The sequence below is a fragment of the Cebus imitator genome, unplaced genomic scaffold, assembly GCF_001604975.1.
Source record: "Cebus imitator isolate Cc_AM_T3 unplaced genomic scaffold, Cebus_imitator-1.0 Scaffold521, whole genome shotgun sequence".
NCBI classification, from domain to species: Eukaryota; Metazoa; Chordata; class Mammalia; order Primates; family Cebidae; genus Cebus; species Cebus imitator.
In genome coordinates, this window is record NW_016107836.1 from 1,014,733 (window position 1) to 1,031,753 (window position 17,021).

Below are 17,021 nucleotides of genomic sequence, written 5' to 3' on the forward strand. Positions count from 1 at the left end.
GAGACAGGGTTTCACTGTGTTGTCCAGGCTGATTTTGAACTGCTGACCTCAAGCAGTCCACCTGCTTCAGCCTCCCAAAGTGCATGAGCCACCATGCCCGGCCTATCCTTGTCCTTTGACCGCATATATACATATGTGCATGTATATCAGTCTATTTCTGGATTTTCTGCCCTGAATTTCTATATATCCTTATGCTAAAAATACACTGTCTTATTATAATTTTAAAATAAGTCTTGAAATCAGTGTCAGTCCTCTAACTTTATTTTTCTTTTTCAAAATAGTTTTGGCTTATTTCAAGGTCTTTTGTGTTTCCATATAAGTTTTAGAATTAGTTTGCCAGTTTCAACAAAAAAGCCTTCTGATTGGGATTGCATTTAACCAATAGATTGATTTGGGGGAAATTGGTATCTTAATAATATACACATAGAGGGGAACAACAGACACTGGGTCTAGTAGGATCAAGGAAAATAATGAGTACTAGACTTAATACCTGGCTGACGAAATAATCTCCACAAGAAATGCCCGCGACACGAATTTAACTATATTACAAACCTGCACATGAACCCCTGAACTTAAAAGTTAAAAAAGTTGTTTTTAATTGAAAAGATATATTGGGCTTTGATTTTGAATATTTGTTATATTTTAGCAATATTCATGAAGCCAGATTTATTTATTTGTTTTGTATTCTTATTCATGTTCTCTGGGAATGCTGAAAATGTTGTGAGGAAGAATTTTGAGAGTTTTCTCAACTTCCCCTTGTGACCAAATAAAGATTTTTGCCAGACACAGGATATGACCAGCTCTTTGATTTGGTTCCTTTTTTTTTTATTTGGTGAGCAAAAGAAAGAAAATAACTTTTTGACTAACCTAAGAAGATCTTTTAAAGCTGGGCAAACCAGTGACAATACTTATCTAATTTTAAGGCTAGATCTTATGACTATCACATAAAATTAATATATTCATCTTCTAGGCCAGTGCTTCTCAAACTGTGGGTTTTGGAGCCATCAGCATCAACTGGAGACTTGTTAGAAATGCAGATTCTGGTCCGCGTGCTGTGGCTTATGCCTGTAATCCCAGCACCTTGACGGGCGAATCACTTGAGCTCAGGAGTTTGAGACCAGCCTGGGGAATATGGCAAAACTTGTCTCTAAAACAATACAAAAAATAACCGGACATAGTGGCACGTGCCTATAGTCCCAATTACTCAGGAGGCTGAGGTGGGAAGATGGCTTGGGCCTGAGAGGTTGAGGCTGCGGTGAGCCATGATTGTGTGACTGCACTCCTGCCAGTGACAGAGTGAGACCCTGTCTCAAAAAAATAATAATAAAATAATAAAAAGCAGATTGCAGATTGTCTAGCCCTGCCCCAGACCTGCTAAATTAGAAACCCTGAGAGGTGGGCCCAGCAATCTGTTTTCACAAGCTTTCCCTCGGACTCCAGTGTAGGCTAAAGTTTGAGAACTGCTATCAGAGACTTTTTTTTTTTGAGAGGAAGTCTTACTCTGTCACCCAGGCTGGAGCACAATGGTGTGATCACTCGCTGCAACCTCCAAGTCCCAAATTCAAGCAATTCTCTCACCCCAGTTTCCCAAGGAGCTGGAATTACAGGCATGCACCACCATGCCCCACTAATTTTTGTAGTTTTAGTAGAGGCGGGGGTTCACCATGATTGCCAGGTGGGTCTCGAACTCCTGACCACAGGTGATCCACCTGCCTCCACCTACCAAAGTGCTGGGATTACAGGAGTAGTTTGGACTTATCGTAGACTTTTAAAAAGTAAGAATTCCCCTTTGTTCCTTGGTTCAGAACCTTATTTCTGAACGATCAGTCTCAAGCTTTATTAAAAGAGAGAAATACGGACACAAATTATGACACTGTTGCGGCAGTTGATACAGAAGTAAAATCTACAGGACTTGGATAATGAAGCAGGAGAAAGAGAAATCAATGAAGACTTTTTTTTGAAGTTTTTGATTCACTGGATCAGCATTCTACAAAATTCTTGTGTCACATCTCTTTTGATCTGTCCATTGGCCACTGCAGAGCTCTCATATTCTGTCTCAGTATCCTGTACAAGATAGTAGATTTAGCATTGTTTAAACAGCATCATCAGCACCATAATGGACTTGATGCTATTTTAATTTCCTTTTTTTTTTTTTTGAGACAAGGTCTTACTCTGTCACCCAGGCTGGAGAGCAGTGTCGTAATCCTCGCTAACTGCAACCTCCATCTCCTGGGTTCAAGGGATTCTCCTGCCCCAGCCTCCCAAGTAGCTGGGACTACGTGTGTGTACCACCATGCTGGGCTACTTTTTGTATTTTTAGTAGAGACAGGGTTTCACCTGCCTCAGCCTCCCGAGTAGCTGGGACTAATAGGGACACACCACCACGCCCAGCTAATTTCTGTATTTTTTAGTAGAGATGGGGTTTCACCATGTTAGCCAGGATGGTCTCGATCTCTTGATGGCCAAGCTGGTCTTGAACTCCTGACCTCAGGTGATCCAACTGCCTCAGTCTCCCAAAGTGCTGGGATTATAGGCTTGAGTTACCGTGCCCAGCTATTTTAATTTTTTTTAACTTTTTTTTTTTTTTTTGAGACAGGGTCTTGCCCTGTTGCCCAGGCTGGAGTGCAGTGACATGATTATAGCTCACCACAGGCGCAAGTGATCCTCCAGCCTCAACCTCCTCAGTAGCTGGGACTTTAGGCATGCACATACCACCATACCCAGATAGTTTTCTAATTTTTTTTGTAGAGACAAGGTCTCACTATGGTGCCTAGGCTCCTGGCCTCCAGCTCCTGGCCTCTTGCCAAAGTACTGGCATTACACATGTGAACCACTGTGCCTAGCCTTGATCCTGTTTTCATTTGGGGAGATTCATTTGTGGCAGTGTTTGTGGTAGTGCAAAAGTAAACTGCTAATGGGAGCAAAATAGATCTCAAATCTGGTGTCTTTTTTCTTTTTTTCTTTTTAGGGTAGACAGGAGGCAGAAAGATTAGAAAATAAACCCTCAGCTTATGGGACAGATGATCATCTGCAACTTAAGTTTTCCTAAGTTTCAATTTACTGTAATTATTTTCCATTGACGAGTCTTAGTAAAAACCAGATGTTGGCTGGGCGCGGTGGCTCACACCTATAATTCTAGTGCTTTGGGAGGCCAAGGTGGGCGGATCACGAGGTCAGGAGATCGAGACTATCCTGGTAACACTGTGAAACCCCGCCTCTACTAAAAAAATCCAAAAAATTAGCTGGGCGTGGTGGCACGTACTTGTGGTTCCAGCTACTCAGGAGGCTGAGGCAGGAGAATCGCTTGGACCCGGGAGGCGGAGGTCATGGTGAGCCGAGATTACGCCACTGCACTCCAGCCTAGGTGACAGAATGAGACTTTGTCTCAAAAACAACAACAACAACAACAAAAAAAAAACACGTTTTGAATATTAATAAATGATCTCTGTTTTTAAGATTCTAGGTTTAAAAAAAAAAAGAATATGAAGTAACACTCTGCTGCTGTTTGAAAATGCCACAACAAACATTTTAATGGAGGCAATAACTGAAATTATTGTCTGGTACCAGAACCACTATCTTCTCCTTATTTTAATAGAATATCGAATCTAGAGAAGCAAATCTCTTACAGTGAGTTTTTTTTTTTTTACAGCTAGTCCTCCTCGCTTTGTGACGGTAGAAGAACTTCTAGAGACAGCAAGAGGTGTCACCAACATGGCTCTAGCCCATGAAATTGTAGTAAATGGAGACTTTCAGATTAAACCAGTTGAATTACCAGAAAACAGGTAAGGTGTTTGCTAAATTATCTTGCTTAGTAGAATACTGCCATTTCCCAGTTTTGGAAATGTTTCCTTCAGTTGATACCAATATATTCAAATATATTTTTTCTTTTGTACATTATTGCTAAAAAATATTCCTAAACAAGGAACACTAATTCTTTAGAATGCAAATAAAAGGTCTGGGAATCTTTTGTGAGAGTCTTTCTTATCAGCTTCTGCCTAGTCAGTAGGATCTAGCTGCCTCATCTTGTGTTTTCATTGCATTGTTTCATTCACTTCTTTGAAACTATCACACTGTACTATAGTCGTTGGTTTCCTCACAAAGGTGAAGACTGTGTGTAGGTTATTCTCTGTGTGCCTAGTGCCTGGTACTTACCATTTTTTTACTGAATAGAAGACTCTACTGATTGTAAGGTGCACCTTTTAAAAATGTGCTGTCATGGCCGGGCGTGGTGGCTCACGCCTGTAATCCAAGCACTTTGGAGGCCAAGGCAGGCGGATCACCTGAGGTCGGGAGTTCAAGACCAGCCTGACCAACATGGTGAAACCCCATCTTTAAAAAAAAAAAAATGTACTGTCATAAGAAAGAAGAAACACTGTCCATTATAATTGTAAAAATGCCGTTGATTTTAAGAAAGGTCCAAGTTTCTGAGAGATTAAAATATGGGGGGGAATGTTTGTTTTAGAATCAAGGAAATATTCGTGCCGATGCCCTTCTGTCAGCAGCTCACTTGAGTCAGGACTCTGGATGGTGTCTGAGAGTCTGTTGGGGTGTCTTCATGGTTGCAGGATGAATGCTGCAGCTCCAAGCATCCCATCATACGTCAGCATTCCGGGCAAGAGGGAAAAGGTTGGGAGGACTAGAGCTCTCCTTTTGTTAGAGAGGAACATCTTCCCCTGGAGTCATGAAACAGACATCTGCTAATCAGAATTTAGTCAAATGCTACCCCTCTTATAAGTGAGCCTGGAAAGCTTAAATCGGGCAAAAGGGAATGAACTGCTGTGATGGGCTTATTAGATCAGCATGACTTATTGTCAAAGGCAGAGTATATTGTTACCCTGAAAAACACTGAGATTCTGTTAACAAAGGGGGAGGAATGGCTGCTGTGCTGGCAAGTGTCTTTTGTAGGAAGTTTCTAAATATGACTTCACAGATATTTCTTATATCTGCAACGATGGTACTTTTTTGCCTTTTTTTTTTGAGATGGAGTCTTGCTGTCGCCAGGATGGAGTGCAGTAGCATGATCTCGGCTCACTGCAACCTCCGCCCCCCAGGTTCAAGTGATTCTCCTGCCTTAGCCTCCCAAGTAGCTGGGACTACAGAGGCATGCCACCATGCCCAGCTAATTTTTGTATTTTTTAGTAGAGACGGGATTTCACCATGTCAGCCAGAATGGTCTTGATCTCTTGATCTTGTGATCTGCCTGCCTTGGCCTCCCAAAATGCTGGGATTACAGGCATGAGCCACCATGCCCAGCTACTTTTTTGCATTTAGTAATGAAGAATTATTTGTTTTGTGCTCCAGACATAAAGACTGGTTTGTTGTTGTTCTTGTTATTGTTTTTTTGAGACAGTCTTGCTCTGTTGCCCAGGCTGGAGTGCAGTGTTGCAATCTCAGCCCACTACAGCCTCTGCCTCCCAGGTTCAAGCAATTCTCCTGCCTCCACTTCCCGAGTAGCTGGGACTACAAGCATGTACCACCATGCCCCGCTAATTTTTGTGTTCTTAGTAGAGATAGTGTTTCACCATGTTGGCCAGGCTGGTCTTGAACTCCTCACCTCAGGTGATCTGCCCTCCTTGGCCTCCCAAAATGCTGGGATTACAGGCATGAGCCCCACATCCGGCCAAGACTGGTTTTAATGAAATGTTATGATGTATATATAAATTGTTATAGTTTGGTACTTAGTTAAGCAATTGTCCCATATATCACATGGGAATATGATATTTTTAGGAAATAAAGCCCTTCAACCTACTGCATACTGAATTGTTGTTATTATTATTATTATTACTTTGAGACAGAGTCTTGCTCTGTCAGGCTAGAGTGCAGCCAGGCTAGAGTGCAGCCAGGCTAGAGTGCAGTGGCACTATCTCGGCTCACTTCAACCTCTGGCCAGGCTGATCTTGAACTCCTGAACTCAGGTGATCTGCCTTCCTCAGCCTCCCAAAGTGCTGAGATTACAGGCATAAGCCACCACGCCCAGCCTAAATTGTTATCTTAGACTACCTAATTATAAAAATCTTAGGAAACTCGCTAATATCAGGAAACTAAAAATGATTAATATTGGCCATCCAATTACTTGAGAGCGATTCTTTCCAATGAGAGGCTTACTGCAAAATATCACTAACTTTTAAAATAAAGTGTGCCATTGGTTGAAGTGTGCCTGGGAAATTTTTCCTTGGTCCAAATGACTGGGATTGATCTTACCCAAAACCCATAGCATTTGTGTTTTTGAAAGTGATTTGAAACTCAGATATTTTGGTTTTTATCTTTTTTTTTTTTTTTCCCCACTGCCCCAGCTTGAAGAAAAGAGTAAAGGATATTGTACATAAAGCGTTTTGGGATTGCTTGAGTGCACAGCTAAGTGAAGACCCCCCAGCATATGACCATGCTATCAAACTTGTAGGAGAAATCAAAGAGGTGAGGCAAAGAGTGAATTGTGATGCTTTTCTGGTGTTAGGAGTGTTTATTCAACTTCTTGTTTCACCACCAGAAGACTTTATAAAGAAATTGAAGGATCAAGAAGTTAAATAACTTGCCAAAAGGTGGATCAAGAGTGTTTTTGGCTTAATGCCCTTTTAAAAAAAATTTTAAGCAAGCCATGATAACCTGAAGGCATTAAAGGCAACAAAGTTATTTCACAAAATATAGGTTATTTATAAATTTTAATAGGTATGGAAACATTCCATTTATGATGGCCAAAAAGTGATTCAGGCTTCGGGGTAGAGAAAGCTTTAGGGGGAGGGACTGTTTTTGCAATGCCTTTAGCCATAGCATCAAAGAAGAAATGTATCGATGAAAATTGTCATCTGTGGTTGGCTCACAGGCTCACATTAATAAACATGCTTTTCTTCTTTCACCATTAACAGGTTTTTCTTCTATCCATTTAATTGCTACCTGGAGCTTAAGTGGAAGCTTAAGTAATTATTGTAAATGATTTGTAAACATGTTTTTCTGTAGATTTGTTGAGTAAGAAGTAAAATATGTGCAATATTACGTAGCAATTAGTAAGCCCTTATTTGGATAGTTATAAATTACATATAATTAGAAATGATGTCGAAGGAATTTTGATTAAATGTAGCTGTTTTCTCTTGTAGACTCTCTTATCTTTCTTGCTGCCTGGTCACACTAGACTGAGAAACCAGATAACAGAAGTCTTGGATCTGGATCTGATAAAGCAGGAAGCAGAGAATGGGGCCCTAGACATTTCCAAGCTGGCAGAATTCATTATTGGCATGATGGGGACACTGTGTGCACCTGCTCGAGATGAGGAAGTTAAGAAACTAAAGGACATTAAGGAAATAGTGCCCCTTTTCAGGTATGGAACTATTTAATCATACTCTGTACACCTACAATTCAGACCTTTTTTTGTAGGGGAAGGAGAGGGGAGGCTGGGCAGGGAAGAAGGGGAGGAAGACAGGCGGACTGGCAAGGGAGCATGAGCTATTTTCTTTTCTTTTTTTTTTTTTTTTTGAGATGGAGTCTCACTCTGTTGCCCAGGCTGGAGTGCAATGGGGCAATCTCCGCTCACTGCAACCTCTGCCTCCTGCATTCAAGCAATTTTCATGCCTCAGCCTCCTGTGTAGCAGGGATTACAGGCGCAGACCACCATGCCTGGCTAACTTTTGTATTTTTAGTAGACATGGGGTTTCACTATGTTGGACAGGCCAGTCTCGAACTCCTGACCTCAGGTGATCCACTCACCTTGGCCTCCCAAAGTGCTGGGATTACAGGCATGAGCCACTGTGCTCAGCCCAGAGCTATTTTCAGTTTAAACTTCCCTAAGTCTTGGTACTCATGAATTAACAAAGAAATTTTAAGCAAACATTTTGTAAAATGCAGAAAAGTAAAAAGAGGACATTTACTCATAATTGTACCACTCAGAGGTACAATCACTTTTATCATTTTCATCTATATATTTTTTTATGCATCAAATTCCCTCAACATTTTCTTTTGAAAAATTCTAAACCTACAGAAAAGTTTCAAAAATAGTACAATCAGCATTCACATGCTCTTCATGTAGATCCCTCAGTTTTTATCATGTTGTCACAATTGCTTTGCTGCCCAGGCTGGTCTGGAACTCCTGGGCTCAAGCGGTCCTCCCGCCTTGGCCTCTCAAAGTACTGGGATTATAGGCGTGAGCTACGGGCCTGGTCCTGTTTTCCTTTAATACTGTGTTTAGTTTACAATTTCTTGGTTCTAAATCCTTTTTTCTTTTAGAGAAATTTTTTCTGTGTTGGACCTAATGAAAGTGGACATGGCCAACTTTGCTATCAGTAGCATCAGGCCTCATCTCATGCAGCAGTCAGTTGAATACGAGAGGAAGAAGTTTCAGGAGATTTTGGAGAGGCAACCAAGTATGTTTTATATTTTGTGGTACTTATTTTGTTGTCTGTGGTTTTTCATTTTAGCTGCCACAGCTTGTTATAATGTTTTCAGAACAAAACTAAAATTTAGCATGAGAATAGTCTAATTTGAAGAAGAAAAGCACAAAATGTTAGGATTCAATCTAGAGTTGTTAAGCATTGAAAAGAAAACTTAATTGACAAGCAAAAGGAATGTGAGTAGGCCATGAGAATAGAAATTAAAAACAATGAAGTCCTCAATTATAAATGGTTTTTTGATGAAAACACCAGTTTGAAGTAAAATACATTCTTGGTCTTGATTTTTTAAAACGTGACAGACGTCCTGTGAATGTTAATTCACTTTTCTTCTCCCTGTGTGGCATAGCAGGAAATTTAACTTTGCTTTTGTTCTGGATGCATAAATCTTCTTGTTTTATACCCAGGAAGAGTCTTCATTTTTATGGACGTCTCAGATGACTGCAGAAAACAGACAACTATCAGAATCTAAAACTATGTTGTATTTTTAGGGTGCTTTTTATGGTCTCTGCATTGCTGGCTGACATTCTGGGTAAATTTCAGTCTTCAGAGCCAATGTATGATGAATTTTGTTTGGCCCCAAACTTTCTGATGAGGAGATGAAAACAGCAGTCTCTGGGTTGATTGGGTTGCCTGACCAGATTAGTTGCAATGCCCCACACAATCGATTCATCCCGCCCCAGGCAGAGAAGTCTGAGGTGGTGCTGGGGCCAGGGGAAGTTAGGAAAGAGCAAGGTAGGGGTAGAAATAGAAGAAGTTTGGTAATGTTTACTAAGTGCCAGGCTTGTGCCACAGGCTGTATGTGCGTGATCATATGTAATCCTCATACAGTAAGCTGATGATCCAGGCACCTTTTTTTAACCCCATTTTACAGATGTTGGAAACAGGTTTTGAGAGATTTTTTACCATAATGGACGGACCACAAGCTCACACTCTCACCAATGTTGTGAGAGTACTGGGCAGAGAGTTTTTTTTTTTTTTTTTTTGTTGGAGTCTCGCTTTGTCACCCAGGCTGGAGTGCAGTAGTGCGATCTTGGTTCACTGCAACCTCCGCTGGGCAGAGTTTTGTAGCCTGAAGAGCCTTAATATTAAGGCTTGGCCCTGTAAGCAGGGGTGCAGTGGAGGACTCACTGCTAGGGTGGAAGCAGCTACAATGCCTGCATCTAGCACCTAAATCACAACATGGAAGCCCAGGTTTCCTAAAGCTAGCAGGTTACGGGAGCATGCTGTCTACAGAAGAGAGAGTGAAGCCAGATGGCCCAGCAGTCAGGACTGAGCCCTCAGGGCAAGCCAGCGCTGTATCCCTCTGCCCCAGTGAAGGGCAGACTACAGCTGTCACCTTGGCTCTTAAGGAAGCATCCACTGACAGAGCTGCAACACCTCCCGGGACCTGATAGGCACAGTTTTTATCAGATGATGTGCAAGATCCTCCAGCTCGCTCTCTGTATCCCTCAGCATGCCCGCTGCATTACTCAGCTTAGAAAAGCAGGGGTGCTTAAGGGCTGCTGAAAGTGGTGTGGGTCTTCTCTGACAGAGTTCACTTTCCCCCGGGCTGAAAGGAAGCCAGATTGAAACCAGGTTAAGATCTAAACAAGGAAAAGCCTCATCAGCAATGTAGAGGATACTGTATACAGGGAAACTCTAGCCACTGTCCCATCCCGTCTGTCTCTAGAGCTGGAGTCTCCAGGGCTTTTGGCTCCATATCATACAGTGGTCAGGAAGGGAGAGAAGAGAAGGAAGGTTTTGTTAAATACCGGGTGGGTGGCAAGGCCTGGCTAGGTGTCATATATTCTTATTTTAGACAGGATCTAGCTCTGTCACTCAGGCTGGAGTACAGTGGCGTGATCACCACTCACTGCAGCCTCAACCTCTGGGGCACAAGCAGTTCTCCTACAGGCACACGCCACCACACCTGGCTGATTTTTGTATTTTTTGTAGAGACAGAGCCTTACCACATTGCCCAGGCTGGTCTCAAACTCCTGTGTTCAAGCAGTCTTCCTACCTCAGCCTTCCAAAGTGCTGGGATTACAGGTGTGAGGCACCATGCCTGGCTTATTCATTGTCTTGTGTAATCCTCACAACAGCCTGTGAGGTGGGTGTTGTAAATTTCCCTATATCAGGCATCTGAAACTCAGACACATTATAACTTGTCTGAGATCCCTCAGTTAATTGTGGGCACTACTATGATTTGCTCCAAGTTTTATTTGATTCCAAAGTTCATACTTTCTACTTTTATCACTCTGCCAGGACATCGATTGTCCCTAAAGTAATTCCGAGAAGCATCCCTTCTCAGTACCAAGGTAATATGTGCAGCTTTGTTTTTCACAGATTCCCTGGATTTTGTCACCCAGTGGCTGGAAGAAGCCTCAGAGGACCTTATGACTCAGAGGTATAAACACGCCCTGCCAGTCGGGGGAGCGGCTGCTGGCTCTGAGGACATGCCCAGGCTGAGCCCTGTTGCTGTCCAGAATTATGCTTACCTGAAGCTTCTGAAGTGGGACCACCTCCAGAGGCCATTCCCCGAAGTAGGTCTCTCGAGCCGTTTTACTACTCATATTTGTTTTTATGCTGCTGAACTTTTTAAAAAGAATAGCTTTGGCCGGTCATGGTGGCTCACTCCTGTAATCTCAGCACTTTGGGAGGCAGATTGTTTGAGGTCAGGAGTTCAAGACCAGACTGGGCAACATGGTGAAACCCCATCTGTACTAAAAATACTAAAATTTAGCCAGGCATGGTGGTGGGGGCCTGTAGTCCCAGCCACTTAGGAGGCCGAGGCAGGAGAATCACTTGAACCTGGGAGGTGGAGGTTGCAGTGAGCCGAGATCACACCATTGCACTCCAGCCTGGGTGACAGAGTGAGACTCCATCTCAAAAAATAAAAATAAATAAATGTGAAATAAAAAGTAAAAAGAATAGCTTTATTCTAATATAATTCATGTACCAGAAGATTCTCCCTTTTAGAGTGTACATCTCAGCGGTTTTTAATATCATCACAGAGTTGTGCATCCATTACCACTGTTTAATTGAGAACATTTTCATCACTTCCAATAGAAACCCGCACCCATTAGCAGTCACTGCCCTTTCCCTCTCCCTCCAGCCCTTTAAGCCACAACTCTGCTTTCTGTCTATGGATTTGCCTATCCTGGACATTTGATATAAGTGAAATCATACAGTACCAGACATTTGTGCCTGGCTTCTTTCACCAGCGCTTTTCCGTGTTGTAGCATATATCAGTATGTTAATCCTCTTTTCCACTGTGTTTTTTTAGTAGTGGTAAAATACACATAAAATTTACCATTTTAACCATTTCTAGTCGATCAGCTCAGTGGCATCAAGTGCATTCGCACTGTTGGGCAACCATCACCACCAGCCATCTCCGGAACATTTTCATTTTTTCATCTGTGAAACTGTCTTCCCACCAAACACACCAGTCATTTCCCATTGCCCCTGCCCTCCGGCCCCTGGCAGCCATCATTCTGCTTTGAGTCTCTATGAATTGGACTACTCTGAGTATCTCATATGAGTGAAATTATACAATCTTTGTCCTTTTGGGTCGGGTTTATTTTACTTAGCATAATGTCTTCAAGATTCATTTATGTTGAAGTATGTGTCAGTGTTCCCTTTCTGGGTTTTTGTTTTTGTTTTTTTGTTTGTTTGTTTGTTTTTAGAGACAGGATCTCATTGTATTGCTCTGGTTAGAGTGTAGTGGTACAGTGGCTCACTCTAACCATGAACTTTGGGGCTCAAGTGATCCTCCTGCCTCAGCCTCCTGGGTAGCTAGATTACAAGAGTGTACCACCACACCCAGCTTATTTTTAAATGTGTTTTTTGTAGAGACAGGGGTCTCACTGTGTTACCCAGGCTGGCCTTAAACTCTTGGCCTCAAGTGATCCTCCCTCCCTGGCCTCCCAGTGTTGAGATTATAGGCGTGAGCTACCACGCCCAGCCCTCCTTTCTTTTTAAGGCTGAATAATATATTTTACTGTATGGGTGTACCACATTTTGTTTATTCATTCATCAGCTGATGAACATGTGGGTTGTTATTATAAATTATGCTTCTGTGAATATTCCAATATAAGTTTCTGCATGGACACATGTTTTTACCTCTCTTGATTATGTACCTAGGATTAGACTTGCTGGGTTACGTAGTGACTCTAAGTTTAACATTTTGAGGAACTACCAAACTGTTTTCCAAAGCAGCTGTGTCATTTTTCAATCCCACCAGTAATGTATGAGGCTTCCAATTTGTGCTGCTGAACTTTTCTGCTGTTTTTACACATCTTGATCAAAACCACAACAGTGGTGTGGTTGCTTACAGCTTTACCTAAGAAAGTTCTTCCCCTTCCATGCTGAACAACATTTTTTCTTTTTATGTTTTTCATAATACATCCTTCTAACTGCAGGACTTCTTTAAGAAGATGACTAAGAAGGGATTCCCCCAGTGTTTCTGTAAATAGCTGTTTTGGTATGTTGACTCTCCCCTCTTTTTGGGGGGTACATGAGCTTCTTATCGCTAGCCTCAGATCAAGCTACTTCTCTAAATACCTTTCTCATAAGTTCCTTATTTTTCCTTTCAAGAAGTTGTGAGCTTAAGGTTCCGCTTCTTGCCCCTGAGTTCCCTGTTTTGTGCTGGAGGAAGCTCTAAAGAGAATGTCAAATTGGAGATGGGAAAATGTTCCCTTTCAACTGTAGCATGTTCTCTTCTGGAGCGAAGTTCTCAGCCTGACATATCTCTTTAAAAATAGCTGTGGGAGACCATCCAGTACCTCCCTTTTTCCCACTGCTCATCGCCTTCCCCAGGCCTTAGATACCCCTGCTTCTTCATGCTGTGAATATCCCTAAACCCTCTCTATGGAGATGGGGATTTGAGACCTGTTCTCCAGCCTCCTCACTTGGCAGTCTTATGAATAAACTCTCTTTTTCTAGAAAAAAACAAAAAAAAATGCTGTGGGGAAGATGATGATGGTCACTGGGGATGGCTGTCTACTCCAGGAATTGATCCTTGGCTATCTCCTTCTTAAACTCAAGTCCTGCGGGCTGTTGGGAAGCCACAAAGCCACGTGAAGTCAGAAAACAGATGGACGATAAGTCCTTGGGAGTGTATGCATTTATCAGCAGAGGATTCTCAATCCTCAGAGATAGTTTTTACTTCTTGGCTGTGACCCCACGTTGTTCATGTCTTGATTTGGCAAATCTCAGTTTCTGACAGCAAGACAGGCCCTTAGAGTCCATTGATGAGCTGTAAACTCTCAGATCAAATGCACATCTGTGCAGCCTTTCCCTTCTCCTTCCCTCGTCCACCTGGGCAGGGGGTGCTGGCATGGTAGGACCCAGGGCTTCCTTTAACATGGGGGAGGCAGTCGTGGGAATGCACTTGCCTTCCGGGAGGCTTTGGGTTGTTCTTTGTCACTTCTACTTTCTGTGCTTCCTGTTTCTTTCTCCTTTATTTACTCACTGGTCCTTACTAGCTTCCTTTGTGCTGGGTGCTGAGTGGGTACCAAGGTGAATACGTGTAGGCTCTGCCCACAAGGTACTTCTCCCCTCCATTGCCCCGGGGTTGTTGTTGTTTTAAGATGGGGTCTTGCTGTGTTGCCCAAACTGCAGTGTAGTGGCAGTTCACAGACATGATCATAGTGCACTGCAGCCTCAAACTTCTGGCCTCAGCAATCCTCTTGCTGGAGCTTCCCAGTAGCTGGGACTGCAGGCGCCCACCACCGCACCTGGCCTTCCATTGCTCTGTACAGGGTGACTGGCTGTCCTAGTTTGCTAGGGACTGAGTGTTGGTTCACAGGATGTGGGAGTTTCAATTTGAAAACTGGGACAGTCCCAGACAAACTGGGAGGAGTTGGTGACCCTAGGTCTGTGCCTCATTATGCTTTTCATCCTAACAACGTAACTTTTATTTATCAAGTGCTGGCTCTGCCAGCCACTTTATAAGTAGGATGTTTCTTCAGCTTTAAAATAGCCCTGTGATGTAGGAGTCCCCATTCTACAGAGACCTGACCAAGCTGGGAACGCTTACATGAGGTCATGCTTTTTTGTTTTGTTTGAGATGGAGTTCCGTTCTTCTTGCCCAGGCTGGAGTACAATGCTGTGATCTCAGTTCATTGCAACCTCCACCTCCCAGGTTCAAGCGATTCTCCTGCCTCAGCCTCCTGAGTAGCTAGGATTATAGATGTACACCACCACGTCAAGGTAATTTTGTATTTTTAGTAGAGACGGGGTTTCACCATGTTGGTCAGGCTGGTCTCAAACTCCTGACCTCAGGTGATCTGATCTGCCTGCCTTGTAATCCCAGAGTGCTGGGATTACAGGCATGAACCACCGTGCCCAGCCAGGGAGGTCATGCTGTTAAGCACAGAGCCTGGCTTTACACCCAGGCCTGTGTTCTTAGTGAGGGTGCTATGCTGCATCCTTGCTCAGGAGGAAGGGCTCTGAGATTGAGGGGTTATTTCACACGGGACTCCCTCAAAGCTCTGACCACTACTGCAAACCCTGAGGGAAGCTGCAGAGGCAGGTGTGGGGGCTGTGGCGCTCTCGCCCTCTGCTGGCTAGCCCGGACCTGCAGCTCAGCAATGGCCTCTTCTGTTTATTACAGACAGTTTTGATGGACCAGTCTCGCTTCCACGAGCTCCAGTTGCAGCTGGAACAACTGACCATCCTGGGGGCCGTGTTGCTGGTCACCTTCAGCATGGCAGCCCCAGGAATATCTAGCCAGGCTGACTTTGCTGAGAAACTCAAGATGATTGTGAAGATTTTGCTAACAGATATGCATCTGCCGTAAGTGGAACCATCATGCGTGGATGGGAGGCGGTGGATGGCAGAGAGCCGACTCCCAGATGGGATCTCCCAGTGTAAGGCCGAACCCAGGGCCACTCTCTAGGAACTGAGAAGAAACCTTGCTGTCTCGGTTCACTTGGCGAAGACCCCAGCAGAGTTTATTCAGGGTCACAGGGTCAAAGTTAGAATCAGCTGCAGGGTTAGCAAAGCTTTAGGATTGTGGCTTTAAAATGTATGTGACTAGCTGAGTAGCCTATAGGGCCTTAGAGGCCACACCGAGGATTTGGGTTATTGTCCTAAGAGTAGTAGGGAGCCATTGAAGAGTTTGAAACAAGAGGGAGAGAGCATCATTAGATTTGTGTTGGTTTTTTTTTGGAGACAAGAGTCTCCCTCTGTTCACCAGGTTGAAGTACAGTGGTGCAGTGTGTGCTTACTGCAGCCTCTGCCTACTGGGTTCAAGCAATTCTCCTGCCTCAGCCTCCTAGTAGCTGGGACTACAGTTATGTGCCACCATGTGTGGCTAGTTTTTTTGTTTGTTTTTGTGTATTTTTAGTAGAGATGGGGATTCACCATATTGGCTAGGCTGGCCTCGAATTACTGACCTCTGATCCACCCACCTCAGCCTCCCAAAGGGCTGGGATTACAGGCGTGAGCCACCACACCCAGTTCTTAAATTTAAATTTTGGTGGGGGCACATAGTAGAGGTGAGGGAGCATTTAGGAGGCAAGAGAAGTGGCTCAGGCAGGGGTCGGCCATGGGTAGGGTGGGGAGTGCTGGTATCAGTGGTTGCTTGCCTTGAGGAGTCAGAGATCCTGGGCTTAGGGGTCCCGTGGTCCTCCATGCCCTGTTAGCATGCCCCTCCCGGGGCCTGGCTCAGTTCTGAGTGCCATCAACTCCTTTATTCTCCCTACGCAGGGAACAGAATGCTGTCTGACCCCTTTCTTCTTTAATGGGGCTGTTTGTCTCCTGACCTCCAAGGTTTTTGTGTTTGATGTTTGTTGAGTGCTTTATTTCTCTCCCAAAGCCATTCAAATGCATTCAACTTTTACTGGAGCTTATGAGGAAACTGAAACCCAGTCATTAATTGGGACAAAAATGTTGGTGACTAGGATCCGCAGCAAGAAATTCATTTTCTGTTGTGACCTAGTACACACTTAACACACATGTAAGTGTGCATGTGTGCAGGCTTCAGTGACCACTCCTACCATCGAGTCATGTTGGGTGACTTCTGTGGTTCCAGCCTATAGAATATCTTTGAGTGGTTTTAAGCAAATGCTCTACCTAACAAGGTCCAATTCAGAGACTTCTTCAAGGGAAGTACCCCCTAAACAGTCTCGTCTTTACAAAATGGAGGAATTTTGCTGCTGAATTTGCACAAAGCATGGGTGTGTGCAGTGCAGTGTGGGGCGTGTCCACATGTTGTGACTAGGAGTTCAACAGTTTTGACAGTCAGACTAGTTTGTTGAGAGGCCAGGAAACTGTTTGCTCAGCTGAGGGCTTAGCCTAAGGCCTTTGCACAGGTGCAGCCCTGGGCTGTCACCTAGGTGCCCTGCCTGAAGAACTATTCTGTCAAAGCTTCCGCTGAGGGAGGGACCCAGGCCAGTGCTTCCTTGGAAGCCCAGCCTTACACTCCCATATCCACACTTGCCCTCCAGGGGTGGGCACAGAGCTGGTGCCAACGGTGAGTGCCAGGACTTGCTCCCATGCCCCCCAGTAATTCTTCTGTACAAAAGATCTAGACCCAGAACAGAGGCAGTTACCTTCTCACAGCGTGCCTCTCAGCAGAGGGGCTCCCTACAGGGACCCTGGGAGAGCCTGAGGGTCCCAGGGTATCCAGGTACTCTTTTTTTTTTAACTTTAGGATTT

At 43.9% G+C, this 17,021-nt stretch overlaps 1 protein-coding gene across 4 annotated transcripts in view; it reads left to right on the forward strand.

The window, feature by feature from the left end:
- Window positions 1-17,021, forward strand: part of TCP11L1 (t-complex 11 like 1) — a 33,369-nt gene that overhangs the window by 9,307 nt on the left and 7,041 nt on the right. For 3 of the 4 annotated variants that reach the window (XM_017514253.2, XM_017514252.1, XM_037733381.1), the window contains 6 exons: window positions 3,650-3,782; window positions 6,294-6,414; window positions 7,092-7,312; window positions 8,215-8,351; window positions 10,704-10,900; window positions 14,974-15,155. In XM_017514253.2, coding sequence (XP_017369742.1) covers window positions 3,650-3,782; window positions 6,294-6,414; window positions 7,092-7,312; window positions 8,215-8,351; window positions 10,704-10,900; window positions 14,974-15,155 — 991 coding nt within the window. The remainder of the gene's footprint in view (window positions 1-3,649; window positions 3,783-6,293; window positions 6,415-7,091; window positions 7,313-8,214; window positions 8,352-10,703; window positions 10,901-14,973; window positions 15,156-17,021) is intronic. The other variant, XM_037733383.1, reaches the window with a different exon arrangement.